The 25605-nt window shown below is 37.8% G+C and overlaps 2 protein-coding genes across 2 annotated transcripts in view; both read right to left on the reverse strand.

Moving 5' to 3' along the window:
• Nucleotides 1–19073, reverse strand: part of LOC121371909 (excitatory amino acid transporter 2-like) — an 84846-nt gene extending 65773 nt beyond the window's left edge. The window contains exon 1 of the mRNA XM_041498149.1: nt 18757–19073. The gene's annotated coding sequence lies outside the window, so the exon portion shown is untranslated. The remainder of the gene's footprint in view (nt 1–18756) is intronic.
• LOC121370226 (transportin-3-like) overlaps nt 12151–25605 on the reverse strand; it is a 52479-nt gene continuing 39024 nt past the window's right edge. The window contains exons 18-19 of the mRNA XM_041495348.1: nt 18757–18951; nt 12151–12332 (exon numbers count right to left, since the gene is read on the reverse strand). Coding sequence (XP_041351282.1) covers nt 12151–12332; nt 18757–18951 — 377 coding nt within the window. The remainder of the gene's footprint in view (nt 12333–18756; nt 18952–25605) is intronic.

The following is a 25605-nucleotide window of genomic DNA, read 5'->3' on the forward strand; positions in this document are numbered from 1 at the left end:
ATCTAAATGTTGGGCTCTGTTTTCAATGAAGTGATATTTGTATCAGATCTAAATGTTGGGCTCTGTTTTCAGTGAAGTGATATTTGTATCAGATCTAAATGTTGGGCTCTGTTTTCAGTGAAGTGATATTTGTATCAGATCTAAATGTTGGGCTCTGTTTTCAATGAAGTGATATTTGTATCAGATCTAAATGTTGGGCTCTGTTTTCAATGAAGTGATATTTGTATCAGATCTAAATGTTGGGCTTTGTTTTCAATGAAGTGATATTTGTATCAGATCTAAATGTTGGGCTCTTTGTTTTCAATGAAGTGATATTTGTATCAGATCTAAATTTTGCTGTACCTAAAGTTGATATTTTACCACAAGGATTATCATTAACTGACTGTGAGGCATCTCCCAACTTTGGGATTTTAGGGTTAAGATATGGCTTATTTTTAGAACTGTCTTGTGCAGCTTTATTAGCAATATTTATGATTAAGTCAATTAGGCAGTGATTATCATTAACTGACTGTGAGGCATCTCCCAACTTTGGGATTTTAGGGTTAAGATATGGCTTATTTTTAGAACTGTCTTGTGCAGCTTTATTAGCAATATTTATGATTAAGTCAATTAGGCAGTGATTGGAAAGATAAGACAATGGCTTTACTCTTAAAGACTCCTACATAAGTGTGTACTGCTTTTATTATCGAATAATATCAAACTGTTGATCAGAAAATTGTCATCATGAGCTTGAAGAAGCACTGATTTAATATGTAACCAAGACAGAGGAGACTGTCATAGTGTACGCATGTTTAGCAGCATACACTTATGTAGGAGACTGTCATAGTGTACGCATGTTTAGCAGCACACACTTATGTAGGAGACTGTCACAGTGTACGCATGTTTAGCAGCACACACTTATGTAGGAGACTGTCACAGTGTACGCATGTTTAGCAGCACACACTTATGTAGGAGATTGTCATAGTGTACGCATGTTTAGCAGCACACACTTATGTAGGAGACTGTCACAGTGTACGCATGTTTAGCAGCACACACTTATGTAGGAGACTGTCATAGTGTACGCATGTTTAGCAGCACACACTTATGTAGGAGACTGTCACAGTGTACGCATGTTTAGCAGCACACACTTATGTAGGAGACTGTCACAGTGTACGCATGTTTAGCAGCACACACTTATGTAGGAGACTGTCACAGTGTACGCATGTTTAGCAGCACACACTTATGTAGGAGACTGTCAAAGTGTATACATGTTTAGCAGTACACACTTATGTAGGAGACTGTGATAGTGTACACATGTTTAGCAGTACACACTTATGTAGGAGACTGTCATAGTGTACGCATGTTTAGCAGTACACACTTATGTAGGAGACTGTCAAAGTGTACGCATGTTTAGCAGTACATACTTATGTAGGAGACTGTGATAGTGTACACATGTTTAGCAGTACACTTATGAAGGAGACTTTAGAAAGAAATTGCAAACTAATACTATTATGTATGGTCTTGTATTGAATAGCTTTGTGAAAGTTTAGCATACATGTTTTTACTTGAAGGATACAAAATATACATTGATGTGGTGTGAAAGTCTAGTTTTGTTTGTTGTTGTTGAAAGACTGTACAAGCACACTGCCAAAATATACATTGATGTGGTGTGAAAGTCTAGTTTTGTTTGTTGTTGTTGAAAGACTGTACAAGCACACTGCCAAAAAGAATTGTGAAACTGATCCCAGCACCCAGCTGATGTGGAATTCTCACAGACTGCGGCACACAGACTAGCAGTGTTGTGACAGCAAACAATAACCACCTTCATCTGGAATACACACACTAGCATGCCAAGATACATACACCACACATTGTTATACAAGATACATACACCACACATTGTTATACAAGATACATACTCCACACATTGTTATACAAGATACATACTCCACACATTGTTATACAAGATACATACTCCACACATTGTTATACAAGATACATACTCTACACATTGTTATACAAGATACATACTCCACACATTGTTATACAAGATACATACTCTACACATTGTTATACAAGATACATACTCCACACATTGTTATACAAGATACATACTCCACACATTGTTATACAAGATACATACTCCACACATTGTTATACAAGATACATACTCTACACATTGTTATACAAGATACAGAATGCACAAAGTAGTGCAATACTCACACTGATGGAATACACAGAGTACACAGACTAGCAGTGTTGTGACAGCAAACAATAACCACCTTCATCTGGAATACACACACTAGCATGCCAAGATACATACTCCACACATTGTTATACAGAATGCACAAAGTAGTGCAATACTCACACTGGTGGAATACACAAGCTAGAAGAGTACACAAACTAATGAAATACACAGACTAGTGCAGTACACAGACTAGTGGAATACACAGACTAGTGGGGAATATATAGATTAGTGAAATACACACTATTGAAATGCACACACTAGTGAAATACACAGGTTAGTAGAATACACATACTAGTGAAATACACAGACATGTGAAATACACAGGTTAATAAAATACACACTCCAGTGGAATAACCTAGTGGAATTAATATTAATAAAATATACACTACAGTGGAATACACAGGCTAGTGGAATACACAGGCTGGTGTAATACACAGGCTAGTGGAATACACAGATTACTGGAATAAACTGACTACTGGAATACACAAACTAGTGGAATACACAGACTACTGGAATACACAGACTAGTGGAATACACTGACTACTGGAATACACAGATAACTGGAATACACAAGACTAGTGGAATACACAAATTACTGGAATACACTGACTATTGGAATACACAAGCTAGTGGAATGCACAAACTAGTGGAATACACAGACTAGTGGAATACACAAACTAGTGGAATGCAAAGACTACTGGAATACACAGACTACTGGAATACACTGACTAATGGTATGCATAGACTACTGGAATACACAGACTACTTGAACACACAGACTACTTGAACACACAGACTACTGGAATACACTGACTAGTGGAATACACTGACTAGTGGTCTACCATGATATATGCACTGACAGAATCACAAACACCTGTGTGGCAGACACTGCAGCCCTGAGGAGCAGACTGTAAAGCTGGCTTGCAGGTGTGTTAGCTAACATTGAACCAATGTAACCCACTTGGAAGGCAGAGTCAATACTGAACTCAGTGTACACTCAATACATTATACCTGTTGGGTCTGCTGTTACATGTCATACATACTTTGTAGAAATAAGATTTTATTTTGTGTGGTCAGCAGTCACAGAAACTACCTGCATTCCTCCATTATGACCAACCCTGGAACAACCATCAGTATAATCTAACATACCATGGAACAAGCGTCAGTATAATCTAACATGTCATGGAACAACCATCAGTTTAATCTAACATGTCATGGAACAACCGTCAGTATAATCTAGCATGTCATGGAACAACCGTCAGTATAATCTAACATGTCATGGGACAACCATCAGTATAATCTAGCATGTCATGGAACAACCGTCAGTATAATCGAACATGTCATGGGGAAAAAAAGAAGAAAGAAGTGTTTTATTTAATGACGCACTCAACACATTTTATTTACGGTTATATGGCGTCAGACATATGGTTAAGAACCACACAGATTTTGAGAGGAAACCCGCTGTCACCACTACATGGGCTACTCTTCCGATTGGCAGCAAGGGATCTTTTATTTGCGCTTCCCACAGGCAGGATAGCACAAACCATGGCCTTTGTTGAACCAGTTATGGATCACTGGTCGGTGCAAGTGGTTTATACCTACCCATTGAGCCTTGTGGAGCACTCACTCAGGGTTTGGAGTCGGTATCTGGATTAAAAATCCCATGCCTCGACTGGGATCCGAACCCAGTACCTACCAGCCTGTAGACCGATGGCCTGCCACGACGCCACCGAGGCCGGTTCTGTCATGGAAAAACCATTAGTATAATCTAACATGTTATGGAACAACCGTCAGTATAATCTAACATGTCATGGAACAACCATCAGTATAATCTGACATGTCATGGAAAAACCATCAGTATAATCTAACATGTCATGAAAAACCTTCAGTATAATCTAACATGTCATTGAAAAGCCGTCAGTATAATCTAAGGAAAAGCCGTCAGTATAATCTAACATGTTATGGAACAACCGTCAGTATAATCTGACATGTCATGGAAAAACCATCAGTATAATCTAACATGTTATGGAACAACAGACAGTATAATCTAACATGTCATGGAAAAGCCTTCAGTATAATCTAACATGTTATGGAAAAACCGTCAGTATAATCTGACATGTCATGGAAAAACCATCAGTATAATCTAACATGTCATGGAAAAGCCTTCAGTATAATCTAACATGTCATGGAAAAGCCTTCAGTATAATCTAACATGTTATGGAAAAACCATCAGTATAATCTAACATGTTATGGAACAACAGACAGTATAATCGAACATGTCATGGAAAAGCCTTCAGTATAATCTAACATGTCATGGAAAAGCCTTCAGTATAATCTAACATGTTATGGAAAAACCATCAGTATAATCTAACATGTTATGGAACAACAGACAGTATAATCTAACATGTCATGGAAAAGCCTTCAGTATAATCTAACATGTTATGGAACAACCGTCAGTATAATCTGACATGTCATGGAAAAACTGTCAGCATAATCTGACATCATTACCACAAGAAAGAGTTTTCTCATCATTACCACAAGAAATTTTCACACAGATAATTCAAGGTGATTGGTTGCAGCTGTCTTCAGTGACAGTTGACACATGTTCCTGCCAAGGAAACCAGATACAGAAAGATAAACACACAGACAGAGGAACACAAATGGACAAATATTTGATCCATGTGATTAAACTCAACACTGGAAAATGCTCATTAACAGAAGTGTTACATACCACCCACCATTTTACCTGTATAATTACATTAACGTCACTGCACAAAATATATCAGCCTTATTGATTCGTCACTCATGTGTAAAACAATAACCCATGATCATACTGCATACAAACCCGTCAAACCATAACCATGACCATACTGCATACAAACTCATCAAACCATAACTCATGACCATACTGCATACAAACTCATCAACCCATACCCATGACCATACTGCATACAAACTCATCAAAACATACCCATGACCATACTGCATACAAACTCATCAAAACATAACCCATGACCATACTGCATACAAACTCATCAACCCATACCCATGACCATACTGCATACAAACTCATCAAACCATACCCATGACCATACTGCATACAAACTCATCAAAACATACCCATGACCATACTGCATACAAACTCATCAAACCATACCCATGACCATATTGCATACAAACTCATCAAAACATAACCCATGACCATACTGCATACAAACTCATCAAACCATAACCCATGACCATACTGCATACAAACTCATCAAACCATAACCCATGACCATACTGCATACAAACTCATCAAAACATAACCCATGACCATACTGCATACAAACTCATCAAAACATAACCCATGACCATACTGCATACAAACTCATCAATCCATACCCATGACCATACTGCATACAAACCCATCAAAACATAACCCATGACCATACTGCATACCAACCCATCAAAACATACCCATGACCATACTGCATACAAACCATAACCCATGACCATACTGCATACAAACCCATCAAAACATAACCCATGACCATACTGCATACAAACCCATCAAAACATAACCCATGACCATACTGCATACAAACCATACACATGACCATACTGCATACAAACTCATCAAAACATATCCCATGACCATACTGCATACAAACCCGTCAAACCATACCCATGACCATACTGCATACAAACTCATCAAAACATAACCCATGACCATACTGCATACAAACTCATCAAACCATAACCCATGACCATACTGCATACACACTCATCAAACCATACCCATGACCATACTGCATACAAACTCATCAAACCATAACCCATGACCATACTGCATACAAACCCATCAAAACATAACCCATGACCATACTGCATACAAACCCGTCAAACCATACCCATGACCATACTGCATACAAACTCATCAAACCATACCCATGACCATACTGCATACAAACCCATCAAACCATACCCATGACCATACTGCATACAAACCCATCAAACCATACCCATGAACATACTGCATACAAACCCATCAAAACATAACCCATAAACCCATCAAAACATAACCCATGACCATACTGCATACAAACCCATCAAAACATACCCATGACCATACTGCATACAAACTCATCAAAACATAACCCATGACCATACTGCATACAAACTCATCAAACCATAACCCATGACCATACTGCATACAAACCCATCAAAACATAACCCATGACCATACTGCATACAAACTCATCAAACCATACCCATGACCATACTGCATACAAACTATCAAACCATAACCCATGACCATACTGCATACAAACCCATCAAACCATACCCATGACCATACTGCATACAAACTCATCAAACCATACCCATGACCATACTGCATACAAACTCATCAAACCATACCCATGACCATACTGCATACACACCCATCAAACCATAACCCATGACCATACTGCATACACACTCATCAAACCATAACCCATGACCATACTGCATACAAACTCATCAAACCATAACCCATGACCATACTGCATACACACTCATCAAACCATACCCATGACCATACTGCATACAAACTCATCAAACCATAACCCATGACCATACTGCATACAAACCCATCAAAACATAACCCATGACCATACTGCATACAAACCCATCAAAACATAACCCATGACCATACTGCATACAAACTCATCAAACCATACCCATGACCATACTGCATACAAACCCATCAAAACATAACCCATGACCATACTGCATACAAACTCATCAAACCATACCCATGACCATACTGCATACAAACCCATCAAACCATAACCCATGACCATATTGCATACAAACTCATCAAACCATACCCATGACCATACTGCATACAAACTCATCAAACCATACCCATGACCATACTGCATACAAACTCATCAAAACATAACCCATGACCATACTGCATACAAACTCATCAAACCATAACCCATGACCATACTGCATACAAACCCATCAAACCATACCCATGACCATATTGTTTTATGAATAGCTGTTAAATTAATATCTATTAGGCTGCATAAAGAAAGAAAAATAGTTGAACATTGGGAGGGAGATTTGTATTTTTTATTTGTTTAAACAAGATTGAATTTACTATACAAGACAAGAACATCACAGCAGAAAGGTGTTCAAAACTAGTATTGGTAAATATAGCACTCAGCTTTCACCAGTATTTCATGTTGGTAAATATACCACTCAGCTTTCACCAGTATTTCATGTTGGTAAATATACCACTCAACTTTCACCAATATTTAATGTTGGTAAATATACCACTCAACTTTCACCAGTATTTCATGTTGGTAAATATACCACTCAACTTTCACCAGTATTTCATGTTGGTAAATATACCACTCAACTTTCACCAATATTTCATGTTGGTAAATATACCACTCAACTTTCACCAGTATTTCATGTTGGTAAATATACCACTCAACTTTCACCAGTATTTCATGTTGGTAAATATACCACTCAACTTGATGGATGACATATCTAGTAATAGTCATGCACTACTGTGGCAATGTATGGAACATCCAAACTGGATATAACCTAATTGTTTGAAAAAACTTCTTAAAACAAACGTTTGTAAATATTTCTACAAAGAATGCATAAATGAACACACATCTAAATACAAAATAAACGCACAAATAAAATGGAATCATATTTTTGATATTGACCTCTGTGACAAATGGTGGGAAAATGTATATCTTATCCCTATCAAGCTAACCACCGACACAGGGCTCCGTTACTTTCAATACAAGATATTTTTATTTATTTTAATAACAAATAAACATTTGGTTATATATGGTATAAAAAAATCAGATAAATGTGACTTTTGTCATATGTTTAGTGAAGATTTAATGCACCTTTTTTGGTTATGTAAACATGTTCAAGCATTCTGGAATACTGTTATCAACTGGATATTCTTGAAAACTAAAATTAGACTCCAAATAAATGCACAAACAATTATTTTAGGCAATCCTAATTATTCTAAAAAAGATAATATTGTCAATTTAATACTTCTAATTGCGAAACAATACATATATAAGTCAAAATGCAAAAGTCAAAAACTAACGTTAACTGGATTCCAGAACAATCTGAACATGTATTATTATATAGATAAATATATTGCTACAATAAATAACAGGACAACTAAATTTGAGGAAAAATGGAATATTTGGACAAAATTAATTGTATAAAATATATATTATTGTATATGTTTTTAGTTTATAACTAATTACAAGTTGATCATCGGTATATACCTTTTTTCTTTTCCACAGGAAATATATTGATATATACTAGTATATATAAATGGGAGACCATTATTATAACATGTTTGGGTTTTTGGGTTTTTTTATTATTTATGTATGCTTCTCTTATATGTATGTTTATTATTTGCTTTATGTATGTTGTATATTTGGTGGTGAAATAAAAAAAACAAAAAAAACAAAAAACAAAACAAAAAAAACAACAACAACAACATCCAAACTGGATATATAGTGTTTGAGTATGACATATCTAGTAATAGCCATGTACTACTGTGGCAATGTATGGAACATCCAAACTGGATATATAGTGTTTGAGTATGACATATCTAGTAATAGCCATGTACTACTGTGGCAATGTATGGAACATCCAAACTGGATATATAGTGTTTGATGGATGACATATCTAGTAATAGTCATGCACTACTGTGGCAATGTATGGAACATCCAGACTGGATATATAGTGTTTGATGGATGACATATCTAGTAATAGTCATGCACTACTGTGGCAATGTATGGAGCGTCCAAACTGGATATATAGTGTTTGATGGATGACATATCTAGTAATAGTCATGCACTACTGTGGCGATGTATGGAATGTCCAAAATGGATCTATAGTGTTTGATGGATGACATATCTAGTAATAGTCATGCACTACTGTGGCGATGTATGGAACGTCCAAAATGGATATATAGTGTTTGATGGATGACATATCTAGTAATAGTCATGCACTACTGTGGCGATGTATGGAATATCCAAAATGGATCTAGTGTTTGATGGATGACATATCTAGTAATAGTCATGCACTACTGTGGCGATGTATGGAACGTCCAAAATGGATATATAGTGTTTGATGGATGACATATCTAGTAATAGTCATGCACTACTGTGGCGATGTATGGAACATCCAAACTGGATAGTCTCATTGGTCACCTGCTGGTTATCGTGATATACAGCATGCTGGTATATCCCTAGAAAAAGTTGAATATATTAAATGTGAGATGTGATAGCAGAGGAAAATGCTATTCATAAGTATATGAGATGGGGGCATGATGGGCAACCCCTAGTGCTAGAGCAAATCCTCAAATTCAGGCAAACATTATAGAGATGTGTGTGTACGTGCATGTCTCATTTTGTCCTTTTCGTGACTAAAATGATAACATTTTCACAGGACCCGTTTTTTTCTTAACTCCCATTGATTTTTTAATTAAAACGAAAAAACAACAACTTTCTATTGAGCTTTCTATTTTATAATTTTCTACTCCTGAAGAATTTGTACACAACCAGCGATAGTTTTGTTTCATTGTAAATTAATATCGGGGGGGGGGGGGGGGGGGGGGGGGGGGGTTGGGGGGGGGGTCTTACTGTAACAGGGTTTCTGTGAATGAAAAAAATAAAAATAAAATAAAATAAAATAAAAAGATATTCAGACAAAATGTGCTGACCTGAGACGTTTTTAGCTTGTATTTTTATCATTCTCCCCACAAACTTAGCTGTAATCCATGTCAAAATGCATAGTGATTCGTTTATAACTTTTTTTTGCAGTAATGCTAATATGAAATTTTGGCATTTTCATTTTATTCGGGCTCACCTACCGCTGGACTGTGAGTGAGCATGATATGAGGCTCACCTACTGCTGGACTGTGAGTGAGCATGATATGAGGCTCACCTACCGCTGGACTGTGAGTGAGCATAATATGAGGCTCACCTACTGCTGGACTGAGTGAGCATGATATGAGGCTCACCTACTGCTGGACTGAGTGGGCATGAGATGAGGCTCACCTACTGCTGGACTGTGAGTTGGCATGAGATGAGGCTCACCTACTGCTGGACTGTGAGTTGGCATGATATGAAGCTCACCTACTGCTGGACTGTGAGTTGGCATGATATGAAGCTCACCTACTGCTGGACTGTGAGTTGGCATGATATGAAGCTCACCTACTGCTGGACTGAGTTGGCATGATATGAAGCTCACCTACTGCTGGACTGTGAGTTGGCATGATATGAAGCTCACCTACTGCTGGACTGTGAGTGACTGAGTTGGCATGAGATGAGGCTCACCTACTGCTGGACTGTGAGTGGGCATGAGATGAGGCTCACCTACTGCTGGACTGTGAGTGGGCATGAGATGAGGCTCACCTACTGCTGGACTGTGAGTGGGCATGATATGAGGCTCACCTACTGCTGGACTGTGAGTGACTGAGTTGGCATGAGATGAGGCTCACCTACTGCTGGACTGTGAGTTGGCATGAGATGAGGCTCACCTACTGCTGGACTGAGTGGGCATGAGATGAGGCTCACCTACTGCTGGACTGAGTGGGCATGAGATGAGGCTCACCTACTACTGGACTGTGAGTGGGCATGAGATGAGGCTCACCTACTGCTGGACTGAGTGGGCATGATATGAGGCTCACCTACTGCTGGACTGTGAGTGACTGTGAGTTGGCATGAGATGAGGCTCACCTACTGCTGGACTGTGAGTGGGCATGAGATGAGGCTCACCTACTGCTGGACTGTGAGTGGGCATGAGATGAAACTCACCTACTGCTGGACTGTGAGTGGGCATGATATGAGGCTCACCTACTGCTGGACTGTGAGTGACTGTGAGTTGGCATGAGATGAGGCTCACCTACTGCTGGACTGTGAGTTGGCATGAGATGAGGCTCACCTACTGCTGGACTGTGAGTGGGCATGAGATGAGGCTCACCTACTGCTGGACTGAGTGGGCATGAGATGAGGCTCACCTACTACTGGACTGTGAGTGGGCATGAGATGAGGCTCACCTACTGCTGGACTGAGTGGGCATGATATGAGGCTCACCTACTGCTGGACTGTGAGTGACTGAGTTGGCATGAGATGAGGCTCACCTACTGCTGGACTGTGAGTGGGCATGAGATGAGGCTCACCTACTGCTGGACTGTGAGTGGGCATGAGATGAGGCTCACCTACTGCTGGACTGTGAGTGGGCATGATATGAGGCTCACCTACTGCTGGACTGTGAGTGACTGTGAGTTGGCATGAGATGAGGCTCACCTACTGCTGGACTGTGAGTTGGCATGAGATGAGGCTCACCTACTGCTGGACTGTGAGTGGGCATGAGATGAGGCTCACCTACTGCTGGACTGAGTGGGCATGAGATGAGGCTCACCTACTACTGGACTGTGAGTGGGCATGAGATGAGGCTCACCTACTGCTGGACTGAGTGGGCATGATATGAGGCTCACCTACTGCTGGACTGTGAGTGACTGTGAGTTGGCATGAGATGAGGCTCACCTACTGCTGGACTGTGAGTGGGCATGAGATGAGGCTCACCTACTGCTGGACTGTGAGTGGGCATGAGATGAAACTCACCTACTGCTGGACTGTGAGTGGGCATGATATGAGGCTCACCTACTGCTGGACTGTGAGTGACTGTGAGTTGGCATGAGATGAGGCTCACCTACTGCTGGACTGTGAGTTGGCATGAGATGAGGCTCACCTACTGCTGGACTGAGTGGGCATGAGATGAGGCTCACCTACTGCTGGACTGAGTGGGCATGAGATGAGGCTCACCTACTACTGGACTGTGAGTGGGCATGAGATGAGGCTCACCTACTGCTGGACTGAGTGGGCATGATATGAGGCTCACCTACTGCTGGACTGTGAGTGACTGTGAGTTGGCATGAGATGAGGCTCACCTACTGCTGGACTGTGAGTGGGCATGAGATGAGGCTCACCTACTGCTGGACTGTGAGTGGGCATGAGATGAAACTCACCTACTGCTGGACTGCCAGATGCCATGTGAATCAGAGCAGTAGGTTCGAATCCTGCTAAATGAAACTTGGGTTTTTTAAGTATGATATTTGCTGGGTTCTGCTAGTGGACTATTAGTCTCCCAGTGCATAATTAGCCCCATTGCAAATTATAAAATTGCTGTATATAAACACTAAATTGTTACACCAGTTTCAAAGTGAGTTTTCAACAGAACATATTGTTATCTACTGGTTTTTGTAGAAGTCACGGTGGCTGAGTGGATAGGTCATGTGAATCAGTGCAGTAGGTCGAAATCCTGCCAAACTGACACTTGGCCTAGCCCACTCTTTATTCAGTGGCTGTCTGACCTGGCCTAGTAAACAAAAAAAGAAACCCACACCATCTCTATCCCCCCATAGGCTACACTGTTTGATCAGCAACAAAGCATCTTTTATACACTCTTACCCTCAGACTGAGCAGCACATACCATGACAGGACACTGTAGTCATGGCTCTATTAGATGAAATGTCAGCATTGTGGCTTAGATTGAGCAGCACATACCATGACAGGACACTGTAGTCATGGCTCTATTAGATGAAATGTCAGCATTGTAGCTCAGACTGAGCAGCACATACCATGACCTGGCAGGACATTTTAGTCATGGCTGTATTAGATGGAATGTCAGCATTGTTGCTTACGGTAATTGAAAGTAAATGAAACACGCTGCGTGAGTTACTGATCTAATTGGATGATGAAGACAGACAGTAATTAGATTACGTGTGAGATATGGAGGTAATTGATAAGTGAATTAGTATTGACGAACCAACTGCATCTGGGGCCCACTAATGGCAAATGAGTCCCCATCACAATCAGGTTGTAAGGCCATCTACACATATAGGAGAGAAATTCAAAATGTCCATCGTATACTACCATGAACAATCAGACTCCATGTGACTAACCAGTTCAATGCAGAATTCACAACATCACAAACTGATTATACAACATACTTCGCTTTCTTTAAATCATTTTAAACAAATGCATCTTATAAGTTTTTTCAAGTTACATGTAACTTATATGATATGACTGGGATACCACCGGGACAACAGAAAATCCCATCATTTTATCCCGACAGGATCCCGCTACATCCCGGCGGGCTCCCGTCTATTTCCCAGTGGGATCCCAGTTATATTTTCACTAGGGAAGACATTATTGAGTAGAGAAAAACTATCAAATATCTTCAAATGATGAAAATAGATTGTAAAGCTACAATAACGTTAAGTTCACATGTATGTACAGTACAGTATATTAAGTTATTATCACTGTTATGCATGAAGACGTTTCTGTTATTATAAGTGTAGTACAGTATATTAAGTTATTATCACCTTTATGCATGAAGACGTTTCTGTTATTATAAGTGTAGTACAGTATATTAAGTTATTATCACCATTATGCATGAAGACGTTTCTGTTATTATAAGTGTAGTACAGTATATTAAGTTATTATCACCGTTATGCATGAAGACGTTTCAGTTATTATATGTGTAGTAGTACAGTATATTAAGTAATTATCACCGTTATGCATGAAGACGTTTCTGTTATTATAAGTGTAGTACAGTATATTAAGTTATTATCACCGTTATGCATGAAGACGTTTCTGTTATTATAAGTGTAGTAGTACAGTATATTAATTTATTATCACCGTTATGCATGAAGACGTTTCTGTTATTATAAGTGTAGTACAGTATATTAAGTTATTATCACCGTTATGCATGAAGACGTTTCTGTTATTATAAGTGTAGTACAGTATATTAAGTTATTATCACCGTTATGCATGAAGACGTTTCTGTTATTATAAGTGTAGTACAGTATATTAAGTTATTATCACCGTTATGCATGAAGACGTTTCTGTTATTATAAGTGTAGTACAGTATATTAAGTTATTATCACCGTTATGCATGAAGACGTTTCTGTTATTATAAGTGTAGTAGTACAGTATATTAAGTTATTATCACCGTTATGCATGAAGACGTTTCTGTTATTATAAGTGTAGCACGTAGTACAGTATATTAAGTTATTATCACCTTTATGCATGAAGACGTTTCTGTTATTATAAGTGTAGTACAGTCTATTAAGTTATTATCACTGTTATGCATGAAGACGTTTTTGTTGTTATAAGTGTAGTACAGTATATTAAGTTATTATCACCATTATGCATGAAGACGTTTCTGTTATTATAAGTGTAGTACAGTATATTAAGTTACTATCACTGTAATGCATGAAGACATTTGTGTTATTATAAGTGTAGTAGTACAGTATATTAAGTTATTATCACCATTATACATGAAGACATTTGTGTTATTATAAGTGTAGTACAGTATATTAAGTTATTATCACCTTTATGCATGAAGACGTTTCTGTTATTATAAGTGTAGTACAGTATATTAAGTTATTATCACCTTTATGCATGAAGACGTTTCTGTTATTATAAGTGTAGTACAGTATATTAAGTTATTATCACCGTTATGCATGAAGACGTTTCTGTTAAGATATTTCTGTACAGTATATTAAGTTATTATCACTGTTATGCATGAAGATGTTTCTATTATTATAAGTGTAGTACAGTATATTAAGTTATTATCACCGTTATGCATGAAGACGTTTCTGTTAAGATATTTCTGTACAGTATATTAAGTTATTATCACTGTTATGCATGAAGATGTTTCTATTATTATAAGTGTAGTACAGTATATTAAGTTATTATCACCATTATTACAGTATATTAAGTTATTATCACTGTTATGCATGAAGACGTTTCTGTTATTATAAGTGTAGTACAGTATATTAAGTTATTATCACCATTATGCATGAAGACATTTCTGTTATTGTAAGTATAGTACAGTATATTACGTTATTATCACCGTTATGCATGAAGACGTTTCTGTTATTATAAGTGTAGTACAGTATATTAAGTTATTATCACTGTTATGCATGAAGACGTTTCTGTTATTATAAGTGTAGTAGTACAGTATATTAATTTATTATCACCGTTATGCATGAAGACGTTTCTGTTATTATAAGTGTAGTACAGTATATTAAGTTATTATCACCTTTATGCATGAAGACGTTTCTGTTATTATAAGTGTAGTACAGTATATTAAGTTATTATCACCGTTATGCATGAAGACGTTTCTGTTAAGATATTTCTGTACAGTATATTAAGTTATTATCACTGTTATGCATGAAGATGTTTCTATTATTATAAGTGTAGTACAGTATATTAAGTTATTATCACCGTTATGCATGAAGACGTTTCTGTTAAGATATTTCTGTACAGTATATTAAGTTATTATCACTGTTATGCATGAAGATGTTTCTATTATTATAAGTGTAGTACAGTATATTAAGTTATTATCACCATTATTACAGTATATTAAGTTATTATCACTGTTATGCATGAAGACGTTTCTGTTATTATAAGTGTAGTACAGTATATTAAGTTATTATCACCATTATGCATGAAGACATTTCTGTTGTTATAAGTGTAGCACAGTATATTAAGTTATTATCACCATTATGCATGAAGACGTTTCTGTTATTGTAAGTGTAGTACAGTATATTAGGTTATTATCACCGTTATGCATGAAGACGTTTCTGTTATTATAAGTGTAGTACAGTATATTAAGTTATTATCACCGTTATGCATGAATACGTTTGTGTTATTATAAGTGTAGTACAGTATATTAAGTTATTATCACCGTTATGCATGAATACGTTTCTGTTATTATAAGTGTAGTACAGTATATTAAGTTATTATCACCGTTATGCATAAAGACGTTTCTGTTATTATAAGTGTAGTACAGTATATTAAGTTATTATCACTGTTATGCATGAAGATGTTTCTATTATTATAAGAGTAGTACAGTATATTAAGTTATTATCACCATTATGCATGAAGACTTTTCTGTTATTATAAGTGTAGTACAGTATATTAAGTTATTATCACCGTTATGCATGAATACGTTTCTCTTATTATAAGTGTAGTAGTACAGTATATTAAGTTATTATCACCGTTATGCATGAATACGTTTCTGTTATTATAAGTGTAGTACAGTATATTAAGTTATTATCACCGTTATGCATGAATACGTTTCTCTTATTATAAGTGTAGTACAGTATATTAAGTTATTATCACCATTATGCATGAAGACGTTTCTGTTATTATAAGTGTGAGGAGTCCTCAGAAATAAGTAGAATGTTGCTAACAGATCAAAAGAGGCCAAGAAAACATTTTAGCTTGCCTTTTGATATGGTCCGAGGAAGAAAGTTAAAAGGTTGTTTTTGTTTTAAGAATCATCAGCTGTTGGATTTCAAACATTTGGTAGTTTTTAACTATAATCTTAGAGAGGAAACCCGCTACATTTTTCCATTAGTAGTAAAGGATCTTTTATATGCACCATCCCACAGACAGGATAGCACATTCCACAGCCTTTGATATACCAGTTGTTGAGCACTGGCTAGAGCAAGAAATAGCTCAATGGGTCCACCAATGGGGATCAATCCCAGACTGACTGCACATGAGGCAAGCACTGACCTGTATCCTGCCTTGATGAACACCCACAATGATTCCAAGTCAAGACTATTATATAACATCCCACACTGACTGCACATGAGGCAAGCACTGACCTGTATCCTGCCTTGATGAACACCCACAATGATTCCAAGTCAAGACTATTATATAACATCCCAGACTGACTGCACATGAGGCAAGCACTGATCTGTATCCTGCCTTGATGAACACCCACAATGATTCCAAGTCAAGACTATTATATAACATCAAACTTGGCATTCATTTTGCTATCCAAAAACCAAAAGAAAGTATGCAGTGAATTTAAGCACCAGGGCTGCTTAGAAAATCTAAATGGTTTTTTTGTTAGGGGAAGGTTATTGCTTAAGGGGTTTTTTGGATTCAGAAAGGCAGAAATGGGATTTATAATGTTTGCAGATGAGCTGAACAGACTGAGACATGTTATTTTAAATAATAAAGAGAAACAGGACAATATGTCAGCTAACACAGCTCAAGTTCGCTTTCTGCAGCAAGTGAATGTCACTAAGTTGTTTCCACACAGTTCTTATTCACTCTTCATCTTTTGGGTAATATAATCCAAACTGAAAGCTGAGTTACAGATATTAAAATTTGGGTAATATGTAAATGAGAAGCTAAGTTACAAAGATAAAAGTTTGGATCCAACAAAGACATTAAGAATGCTGGGTTTTTGAAGTGTCAAGTTAAACATTCTGTCATGATGGAATGACAACGTCAGAGCCATGTTCAACCAAATGTATCGAAATCAAGTTGAACAGACTGAAAAATACTGATTAGAGTTATGACCAGACTGAAAAATACTGATTAGAGTTATGACCAGACTGAAAAATACTGATTAGAGTTATGACCAGACTGAAAAATACGGATTAGAGTTATGACCAGACTGAAAAATACGGATTAAAGTTACGACCAGACTGAAAAATTTGGATTAAAGTTATACTGATTAAAGTTATGTGGACCAGACTAAAAAATACAGATTAAAGTTACGTTTGGCATCTTGTGTCAAGTCAAACAGATCTGGTTTGAGAAACTACATAAACATGTTATCTTGCTAACAGGGGCCATTCAGCAATTACATAATGCTGGTGAGGATAATCATGGGATGCACTACAAAATGTTATGTGGAGGGAGAAGGGTCATCTTTTTATTTAAAATGCAACCTCATATTGCTAGTCTGTTAATAGATACTTTTTATCTAGTATTTATTTCCAAGCCACTTATTTATGACCCATCTTTAAATAATGACTAGGTACTTATTGATAGATAACAAATAAAAATAGAAATAAAATCCTTCCACGCTATCTATTAATATTTTAAAGGTGTGAGAGGCCGGACGATTTTAATGGCCTCACAATGATGACTATTGTATGTTTTTTCTATGAGAGAACAGATGACACAGAGATCTCAAGCTGTGTTGTAACATGACCATCTGACCGTGGAGCGCGACATTGTTGCGGTATTGCTGCGATATTGTGGCATTGAAAACACAACACAATACAGCATTGTGTGACCGTCAGATAGTCTGTAAACTGCATTATAAATATGAACCTAAAATAATATTTTGGTTCAAGTCTCACTTTAAAATAAATAAACCTACACATAAATAATAAAAATAACATGTATGCGAGTCAAATAAAGAGTAAGACACTGTTTTTTTCCTTCAAATCTGCCTGGCACTGAACATTACAAGGAAACAGTGAGAGAAACTCTGCCTTAGTGTAAAACACACTTGAAGATATTCAAATGTGATTCAGATACATTATTTGTGGCTTGTCAGTGATAATCTATTCACATCATCTACAACACTCAGTTTAAACACAATGCAAAGTGGTCACTTTGCACACAGACAAAAACAAATGTTCACAGACACTGATCACAGATGAAACACAAGCTTACCTTGCAGTGTGAGATGAAGGGTACACAGTGTAAACCAGCGTGAAATGAGTGTACGCTCTGGGTTGAAGGCGGCAGCCAGCCGATGACAGGTGGTCAGAGCTTGCGGAGTGTTTACAGTGTTGGCGAGAGGAGCAGGGAGGACACAGCACACAGCAGCCTGACAGCAAGGAGGAGGCGGGCCAGCGATAACTCGGGCTGCACGACACCACACGACACACACTCACACGGAAAGTAGAGCACGGACTTTCAGCTGGCTCAGTTCCTCCTCTCCACACTGCTGCCTCTACTGACAATCAAATAAATGGTTGCTGCCGGATGTAGGTCAGTTATTGAGTTAGGTATAATAGCAGCCATGGGGGGCCCCAGCTATTATTCCTTCTAGTGCCACCAAACAGAAGGTCAGGGGTCAAGCTTGAAAACAGGCAGTGAATTCAAATGGCTGGACCAGTAACAACACACCTAACAAATATTAAGGTTGAATAACAGGGGCAGTGAGGGCAATAATGGTGGGGTCAGAAGGCAGTAAGGTTAAATAACAGGGACTGTCAGGGCAGTAATGGTGGGGTCAGAAGGCAGTACGGTTAAATAACAGGGACTGTCAGGGCAGTAATGGTGGGGTCAGAAGGCAGTAAGGTTAAATAACAGGGACTGTCAGGGCAGTAACAGTGGGGTTAGAAAGCAGTAAGGTTCAATAACAGGGACTGTCAGGGCAGTAGGCCTAACAGTGGGGTTAGAAGACAGTAAGGTTCAATAACAGGGACTGTCAGGGCAGTAACAGTGGGGTCAGAAGGCAGTAAGGTTCAATAGCAGGGACTGTCAGGGCAGTAACAGTGGGGTCAGAAGGCAGTAAGGTTCAATAGCAGGGACTGTCAGGGCGGTAACGGTGCGGTCAGAAGGCAGTAAGGTTAAATAGCAGGGACTGTCAGGGCAGCAACGGTGGGGTCAGAAGGCAGTAAGGTTCAATAACAGGGACTGTCAGGGCGGTAACGGTGCGGTCAGAAGGCAGTAAGGTTCAATAACAGGGACTGTCAGGGCAGCAACGGTGGGGTCAGAAGGCAGTAAGGTTCAATAACAGAGACTGTCAGGGCAGCAACGGTGGGGTCAGAAGGCAGTAACGTTCAATAACAGGGACTGTCAGGGCAGTAACGGTGGGGTCAGAAGGCAGTAAGGTTCAATAACAGGGACTGTCAGGGCAGTAACGGTGGGGTCAGAAGGCAGTAAGGTTCAATAACAGGGCAGCAACAGTGGGGTCAGAAGGCAGTAAGGTTCAATAACAGGGACTGTCATGGCGGTAACAGTGGGGTCAGAAAGCAGTACGGTTCATTAACAGGGACTGTCAGAGCGGTACTGGTGAGGTCAGAAGGCAGTAAGGTTAAATAACAGGGACTGTCATGGCAGTATTGGTGGGGGTCAGAAAGCAGTACGGTTAAATAACACGGAATGTCAGGGCAGTAGGGTGGGGTCAGAAGGCAGTATGGTTAAATAACAGGGACTGTCAGGGCAGTAAGGTTAAATTTTATGATGCACAACACATTTTAATTAGTTATATGCAGGCACATGTGCAATAATTTTAGCTGACCGATCAGGCTGTGGCAAGCAAAGTTTATAGGCAGGTTGAGACATGCTCCCCACTAAAAATATTTTTGGGATAAAATTTAATTTTATTTAGATGGGGGTTTCGACCCACAAAACCCTCCCCATACATGCCTGATATGGCATCTAACATATGGTCAAGGAACATACAGATACTTAGAGAGGAAACCTGCTGCCACCACACCATAGGTTACCCTTTTGTATTAACAGCAAGGGATCTTTTATATACACTATCTTACTTACAGGACAGTACATACCACAGTCTTTGCATCATGCGAGTGTTTTACCACTGGAACACATTCTGCTCCACCAGGCCAGTAATGGTGACATTAGCAGGCAGTAAGGTTAAATGATGGGTCAGGCAGTAACAGTTGATTAAGCAGGCAGTAAGGTCAGGCAGTAAGGTTAAATGATGGGGTCAGGCAGTAACAGTTAATTAAGCAGGCAGTAAGGTTAAATGATGGGGTCAGGCAGTAAAAGTTAATTAAGCAGGCAGTAAGGTTAAATGATGGGGTCAGGCAGTATCTGTTAATTAAGCAGGCAGTAAGGTTAAATGGTGGGGTCAGGCAGTAACAGTTAATTAAGCAGGCAGTAAGGTTAAATGAGGGTCAGTCAGTAACAGTTAATTAAGCAGGCAGTAAGGTTAAATGATGGGGAGAGACAGTAACAGTTAATTAAGCAGGCAGTAAGGTTAAATTATGAGGTCAGGCAGTAACAGTTAATTCAGCAGGCAGTAAGGTTAAATGATGGGGTCGGGCAGTAACAGTTAATTTAGCAGGCAGTAAGGTTAAATGATGGGGTCAGGCAGTAAACATAATTAAGCAGGCAGTAAGGTTAAATGATGGGGTCAGGCAGTAACATTTAATTAAGCAGGCAGTAAGAGAATTATTTTGCTGGGACTTCTGTCAACCTGTCAGCTATGACACATGTATGACATATGTTTGAGTTGTAAAATCAAAAGAAACAAAACAAAACAAAACAAAAGCAAAGACAAAATGAAAACCAAAACCAAAACCAAACACAAACACAAACAAAAACTACACTTGCTTCTTTCTACATTGTTTACATTTAACGGCAGATGAGTTTGCAGTGAATCACGAAGCCTACTTATTAAGAAAACCTGTTAATCTGGGTTCGCATCTGTTCATTCAGGAACAGACTTGTACCAAGTTATTGAATCAATTTGTCTTTTGTCTGCTTTACAAGTATTCTGAACATTTCCTGTATAACAATACAACCACAGACAACACTAACAGTTTATTATAGGAACACATCTCTAAAAAAAATGATGAAAAAAACCCCACCATGTTTTTAAATAGCGTTAAACCTGACATTAATTCACACAGAAGGTAAACTGGTGACTCATTTATTATCCTCTGTTTATGACCTTAAAACAAGACCTCACTGCTAACAGCAATATGCATTTATTATTCAACAGAAGCGGGATCTAGCTCAGGTGGTAGAGCACTCATCTGAAGTGCCATTCACCCACTGTTTTTCTCCCATCTCAACCAGTGCACCATTACTGGTATATCAAAGGCCATGGTATGTGCTGTCCTGTCTCTGGGAGATTACATATAAAAGATCCCTTGCTGATAATGGAAACATGTTACGGGTTTCCTCTGAGATTATGAGTAGAATATGACTAAACGTTTGATATCCAATAACCAATGATTATCGGGTAATAGATCAATGTGCACTAATGTTGTCGTTAAACAACACACCTTTTCAGTGATTCTGAGAAGAAAAAACATTCTTTGAGACATTTTAATTAAATTCATACAATATTCATTTAAGAATTGACCGCAATTATTTTTTGCTTCATGCAAGTATAAACCGAAAAAATTATGTGCTCACTGTATGACTCCGCGTAGCGGGACATACAAAAGTGTGACATCGTTTTTTCGGTTCATACTTGTATAAGTTCTTAACAACTTTCTTTAAATATTTATATACACTGTTGTTATTGCTATTATTTGTACTGGTACCCACATCTCTCATGCATTATATGTTAATATTGTTTGTAAGAATTAAATGTGTATCATCATCATCATCATCATCATCATCATCATCATCATTATTATGTGAATGATACTAGTCTACTGATCTATGGTTCACATCCTACTTCATTTCTGTCTATTTGAAGGGAAAAAATACAAAACAAATACAGATATAAAAAGTGACATATTTTGTTTGTTTAAATTTAAAATGCAATTATGAAAATAAATTAAAGGCACAGACCGTAGTTTATGCCTGTGAAAATGGACAGTATGTTTAGTTAATCTACACACCTGCAAAACATTTGAATAAGGTTATAACAGAGAAAAGCTGAAGTTTGTGATGTTTAAATCTGAAAATATTGTCTAAACTAGACTCAATAACCATTACTTCTCAGAGTGTTTTTTAAAATATGAAAAATGCATTTTAGGTTATTATAAAAACCTGGATGACCAGTACCACTTCAGGTGTACAAAAATGAATATTCTAAATAATAAAATGTAAGTGTATACTCCTAATTTAAATTAAATTAAACAGCTTTAATAGGTGAAAAAAAAGGTTGTAGTGTTTAACAACTTGAATCAGAGTGATAATTCAACATCATAATAAAATAACTAACAAAGAGTAATTTTAAAACTATTCATGCTCTGTCTGGTTTGGTTTACCCGGTACCCAGTTGTTGATGGATTTTACCAGGCGGTGATGTTTGTTATGTAATAGATTTTCTTGTGATGGATTTTACCAGTCTGTGATCTTGACTTTTACCAGTCTGTGATCTTGACTTTTACCAGTCTGTGATCTTGTCTTTTACCAGTCTGTGATCTTAGATTTTACCAGTCTATGATTCTATGATGTATGTTATGTAAGTGGGGTTTTTGTGATGTATTTCTGCTGACTTCAACTAACCCCGGGAGTTTATTCTGGACAATGCAGATCTCAGGCTGGTATGCATGGACCATAAAAGATAACTAATCCTGTCTGTAGTTCGATTCTATAAACAGCTTAAAACTAATGTAACAGATTTTAGTCAGAACTTAAATTTATTAGGCTACCTTCTCTAAATAAACTAATGAGCAAAAATCTGGCACACACTCAAATTGCTTGCTCAAATCACACTCATTATTTAGCTGAGCAGTCTTAATTACTTCCTTTTGCATTTTATAGTGTAATAAATACAGATAATAAGCCATTACTAAGCTATATTCTTAAAATCTGTCTACTTCAACTTTACTACCAACCCCCTTCTACCCGGGTCTCGTGTGACTAGACTGTATTTGGATAAGAGGTTTAGGACTAGAAATAACATATTTTGTTACTTAAAATTAATTCTTGGTTGTGATATATGTAGGTATTCTTTGTGTAAATACCTGGTAGTCAAAGTTGGTAACCATATAGAGTTGTTTGCATTGTGTAGTACTTACAAACTACTGTACACAAATTGTAATGGAATTTATGCTTTCGTGGTGACATGCACAACTGAAATTAATATATGTCAATATTCTAACACACGTTTCACTGAAGCAAATGCGAGCCGCTAAAGGAAAGCAGACACAATACATTTACACTGAGTGCAGTTGGTGCTGCTATGACAACAGTAAGGCATCATCAGCAACAAATACTTGCTGCTTGTCATTCATGAGGCCAAGACATCATTAATATTATCAAAACTGATGATACCCATACATTCTACAAATCATACACCTGTTTTCTACATAACCAAACTGATTAAAACCATCTGTTTAGAATACAGAAAGAGAAATGACCAGAGTTTACAGGACTTATCCAGATAAGAAACAGAACCAAGTTTATAACTTGACTTAATTTAACTGCTGATACAGTCAGGTGGTTTGCATCATACACTACAAACAAGCAAAAAAAAACCCCACCCTGCAAATTCATCCACAATAAAACCAGTGTATGAGAAGTATGTATGGAGAACACTTGACGTGACGCAACACAATATGAACTGACACAACATAACATGAACTGACACAACATAACAGCACATGAAATGGCACACGACACAACACAACATAATATGACTTAACATGACATGACACAACAAAATATGACGACACCAACACAATATGATGAAATGACACATGATGACTTAACACAACATGACATGACACAACACAATATGACGACACAACACAACATAGCATATGAAACGACAAAACATGAAACAAAATTTGACACATGACACAACACAGTATGGCATGACAACACATGACACAATATGACTTGACACAACACATAACATGACATGACACAACACTATATGACTTGACACAACACAACACAAATTGACACAAGTTGACACTCATACACTGTACTTGATAGACAAGACATGGCTTTGTTAACACTTAGGCCATTGCACAACAGTATAGGCGGAATATATAGATAAATATTCAGTTAAATACAACCAGTGAAGGAGTGTGTGAGAACCCTTGACTGGATGTTTAGACAGCTTGATCACACTCACACTCTGTACTTGATCACACTCACACTCTGCACTTGATACTTCACAAGGGAAACAAACAGCCAGGCATAGCTATAGGTTGGACTATACCAATTCAAATCCCATAGGCGACCATGTTAATGTTTTGAGTAAAATTCAGTATCTGTAAAATTCTGTGATATTTGTGTTTTTGCACAGTTCTTTACACTGTTTTTGTTTAAGTCTTGAATTTTTATATTGATGTTGATCATCACTTTATCTATTTGCATTACCATAGTTTGACACCCAATAGCCGATATATTTTTCATGCTGGGGTGTCGTTAAATATTCATTCATTCATTCATTCGGTATAACCAGATGTTTTTACAACACCCCTAGTTTCACACAAAATTTTAGTACTTTGTTTTTACATGTACCCCATAGATGTTCCAAGCACAAGGCTACTTGACACAGTGGTACTAGATGAATTAAAATTGTATACATTTTTAGCCAGATGAAACTAATTTTTTTTACAACCAACACACTCACATTTACAACCAATCACAGGACTTGTGGTGTTAACTTCTCTATCAAAAGTTCGGTGCACCTCGAACTTCGACCCAGCCGGAAATTAATTGGTATAGTGCTACCTATATGTTGCTCATCCACTACACTTCTCACAGATTATTTTAACCACTTATATACAGCTTTGTAGGAACTATGCTGAGCATGTGTGTTTGTGTTACTACGTGTTTGTGACTGTATGCATGCAAGTGAGTGAGTGCATGAGTGAGTGAGTGCGTGAGTTGAGTGAGTGA

This window comes from Gigantopelta aegis, chromosome 4 (assembly GCF_016097555.1).
Source record: "Gigantopelta aegis isolate Gae_Host chromosome 4, Gae_host_genome, whole genome shotgun sequence".
In the NCBI taxonomy this organism is placed as follows: Eukaryota; Metazoa; Mollusca; class Gastropoda; order Neomphalida; family Peltospiridae; genus Gigantopelta; species Gigantopelta aegis.